At 40.8% G+C, this 3,447-nt stretch overlaps 1 protein-coding gene across 1 annotated transcript in view; it reads right to left on the bottom strand.

Annotated features, from left to right (window-relative positions):
- The window catches only part of atrx (ATRX chromatin remodeler), a gene marked incomplete at its 3' end in the record, with an annotated part of 38,477 nt that overhangs the window by 29,626 nt on the left and 5,404 nt on the right, over positions 1–3,447 (bottom strand). Inside the window, 1 exon segment of the mRNA XM_014009048.1 lies at positions 364–2,810. Coding sequence (XP_013864502.1) covers positions 364–2,810 — 2,447 coding nt within the window.

Here is a 3,447-nt window from a genome sequence, read left to right as displayed (position 1 = left end):
ATATATATATATATATATATGCTTAAAATAATCATTGTACTTTCTACAGCTGGTGAACCAACAATGCTTCTTGGCAGCACCTGGGTTTACCAGAGGCTCGAAACAAGAGTCAACACCAACAGCAAAATAAGCCGTTTGGCAGAGAAGATTTGGCATTTTTTTCATGTGTGCAACCCACATACTCAGCTCTACTGCTCAACCCACAAATGCATGTTCCTTACAAAACTGGCACCATTTAAAAAGGGAAAATAACAGGCTTTCCAACGGTATAAGATTTATTGTCAATAACAAATGTTACAACAAAGAAATTAGAAATAAGTTTAGATTTTTTAAATGCTTGGATTTCGAAGTTGGACCATTTACCTGAGGACTGATGGAAGGCTCCACTGCCTCCAACTACATTATCCTCCACAATGGGTCGGATCTTCTGCTCGTCGCTGTCCTCTCCTGAGCCTCCATCATCTTGCTCCTCTTCCTCATCCTCACTGGAGGAGAACTGCATCTTGGATGATGCTTTGTTACCCTTTACCTTGTGCTTTTTCTCATAAGACCGTTTCCGGTTAACCTTCTTTTCGGGTGAGCTTTGTTCGTTTTTTGTGTCAGTTTGCTTTTTTGTACGACTAGATCTTCTCTTTGCAATTGGTGCTTTACTCTTCGAGTCCTTCTCCCGTTCAGAGTCTGAACCTGAAGAGCCTGAGCTGTCCTGTTTCTTCTTTTTAGACATTTTCTTAGTTTTTTTGTCTCCGTCAGAATCTGAGCTTTCAGGTTTTCTTTTGCGTTTGGATGATCTTTCTGTGTCCTTTGTGGATGCGTTTGACTTCAGTAAACGTTTTTTGGCTGTTGTGGACTCCTGCTCCTCATCTGTGCTATTGCCTGCTGCAGTTTTCTCCAGCAATGCAGGAGGGACTTCATCTGAGTCGGAGTCCTCCATTGTCTTCTCTGAAGTCTCTGTCTTTTCCACATCGTCGTTTTTGGCGTTGCTGGATTTCTTGGATGATTTGACTGTTTTCTTGCCGTCTTCCTCTGATTCTGACTCGGATGATTCTTTCTTGATCTGCTTCTCTGCCTGCTTGCCTGATTTCCCACCCTCTTTTTTGGCTTTACTGGATTTCTTGGACAATTTGGACTTGTCCTTCCTGTCCTCCTCTGATTCTGACTCGGAGGACTCTTTCTTGCTCTGATTCTCTGCCTGTTTACTCAACTTCCCATTTTCTTTTTTGGTTTTACTGGATTTCTTGAACAATTTGGACTTATCCTTCTTGTCCTCCTCTGATTCTGACCCAGAGGACTCTTTCTTGCTCTGATTCTCTGTCTGCTTCCTTAAAGGAGTGGTTTTTACTCTGGCAGAGCGGCGGGTGGGCGGTGGGCTGTCTGCAGAACTAGAGGAAGTGGTTTTCTTGTCCTCAGAATCTTCCTGACCTTTGTGTATCGACTCTGCATCATCTTCTTTGCTTTTGGACCTAGAAGACCTTGAACCACAGCTTTTCACAACTGGTACTGGAGTCAGTTTGACTATCAGATTCTTTACTTTTGGCTGAGGACGCCGAGAGTCTGTTGCGTTTTCGTTTGTATCTTTGACGGAACTGTTGTCAGCCTGCGAGAGCATGGACGAATCTGCAAGGCTCTCCACCATCTGAAAAAGCTCCTCAGGAACCGATGGAGGTACTGACATGATGTCATGGTCTAAAGACATTTCCCCTGCTGACAGTAGCTCATCGTCACAAACCTCAGTTTTAATTATTCTTGTGTTTGCATCGGTTTCTGTTTGGTGGTCTTGCATTGCACTCTGATTGGAAACTTCATCGTTGTTAATGTCTTGGTTATCCTGCTTCTCCGTATCTTCTTCCATCATTTCAGTTTTGCTAAACAAATTGGATTCTTTAGGCAGCTCTTTATCTTCTTGCATTGTTTCATCGGTTTCATCAACCTGCTCTTTGATGTTTTCCTCCATTTCATCAGCTTTAAAACATAAATCTTTTTCATTAAGAGGCTTTTTGACAGTCTTCTTAATTACTTCTTTACAAACTAAATCTTTATCAGGCAAGTCTTTGACAATCTTTTCAGGCATTTGTGCCTCACAAACAGAATCTTCTTCAACTTTCTCTTCTTTGTTCACTTCTTTAGCTGCATCAGTCTCCAGTTCTGAATCTGCAACACCGTCCATTTGATCATTTTCTGTTGGTTCAACAATATTTGTGATCTTTGTCACGTGTTGCTCTTCAGTGCCGTTCTGTAACTCCATGTGTCTGAATTCAGGCTTTAAAGCTTCCTCTAAAGCATCGTGAGCTTTTTTCAAATCCGACAGAACCGCCTTGAAGGCCTTCAAATGGCGGTACCTGATAGACTTATCTGCCCGGTCATCAGTCGCCTGTTGGATGAACTGGATGAAGGTGTGGTTCAAACCAGTCGTAGTTTCAACAAGCTTCTTCGCTTTCTTTATAATTTCTTTGGGTACCTGCAGGTTTTTGTAGGAGAAAGTCATGGTTCCTGAGCCTTCAACATGTTCTTTTCCATTGGCTACAGCTCTGTGCTCTTTTGGTGATTTGCTCTTGTCCTGCTTTTTGTCACGTTCCGTTTTCTCTGTTTTTTGCTGCTTAAGTTCCACGTCTTCTTGTTTCTGTATGACACGGTGGCATTTAGAGACCAGATCCTGGAGTGGTTCTGACCGGCACACGTAGCAATGCCACTTTGAGTCCTCATCGGTTATGCTCGACAGCTCCTTCCTGCCCAGGTTTCGCAGAATACACTTCTTGCAGAAGGCGTTGTTGCAGTAATCGCAACAGATAAGCTTTCCACCTTCAGCACACCACCTGGAGAAGAAAAAACGTTTAAATGTACTAAAGGCCTAACAATCATTATTGCAAGATTTTGCACTACCTGTTAGCTCTTGAAGTATGTGCTGAGGCTGACTCTTAAATTACTAGAACAAGTGTTAGCTCAAATTCTGTAAATTTGCTTAGGGTAAATATTTTTGAGCTGGCTAATGTTGATTGACTTCTGTAGCCATTTTGTAGCCATCTTGAAATGGATTAACTATAAAAGTTAATCAGTTGCAGAAGCACAGTCAATCACTTTCTGGGAGTTCAAATAAAAATCCACCCATTGGTCTATGAGATATTTTGCTAACACTATAGTCAAATGATCATGTGTAAGCTTTTATATTATTGTACTACCTTACTGTACAATACTATTCAGGGATTGACTTAGGAATGCGCGATATGGCAAAAAATTCATAACACGATATACATTATAATGGGTGGTGGTAACGATATATATCACGATATAAAACTTATAATAGAAAATAAATAAATCACACATTAATTGAGTGGAATAAATACTGTATGTATAGGTAAAAAAATTTAGACCTTAAAATCTCCTTTTTCAAGGGACACTTTAAAGTCTACCATAAAGATATACATTATGATGAGTGGCGGTAACGATATATAT

The sequence above is a fragment of the Austrofundulus limnaeus genome, unplaced genomic scaffold (assembly GCF_001266775.1).
Source record: "Austrofundulus limnaeus strain Quisiro unplaced genomic scaffold, Austrofundulus_limnaeus-1.0 Scaffold1, whole genome shotgun sequence".
NCBI lineage: Eukaryota > Metazoa > Chordata > Actinopteri > Cyprinodontiformes > Rivulidae > Austrofundulus > Austrofundulus limnaeus.
The sequence above is the reverse complement of the archived record's forward strand: the minus strand, read 5'-3'. Positions and strand labels throughout refer to the sequence as shown.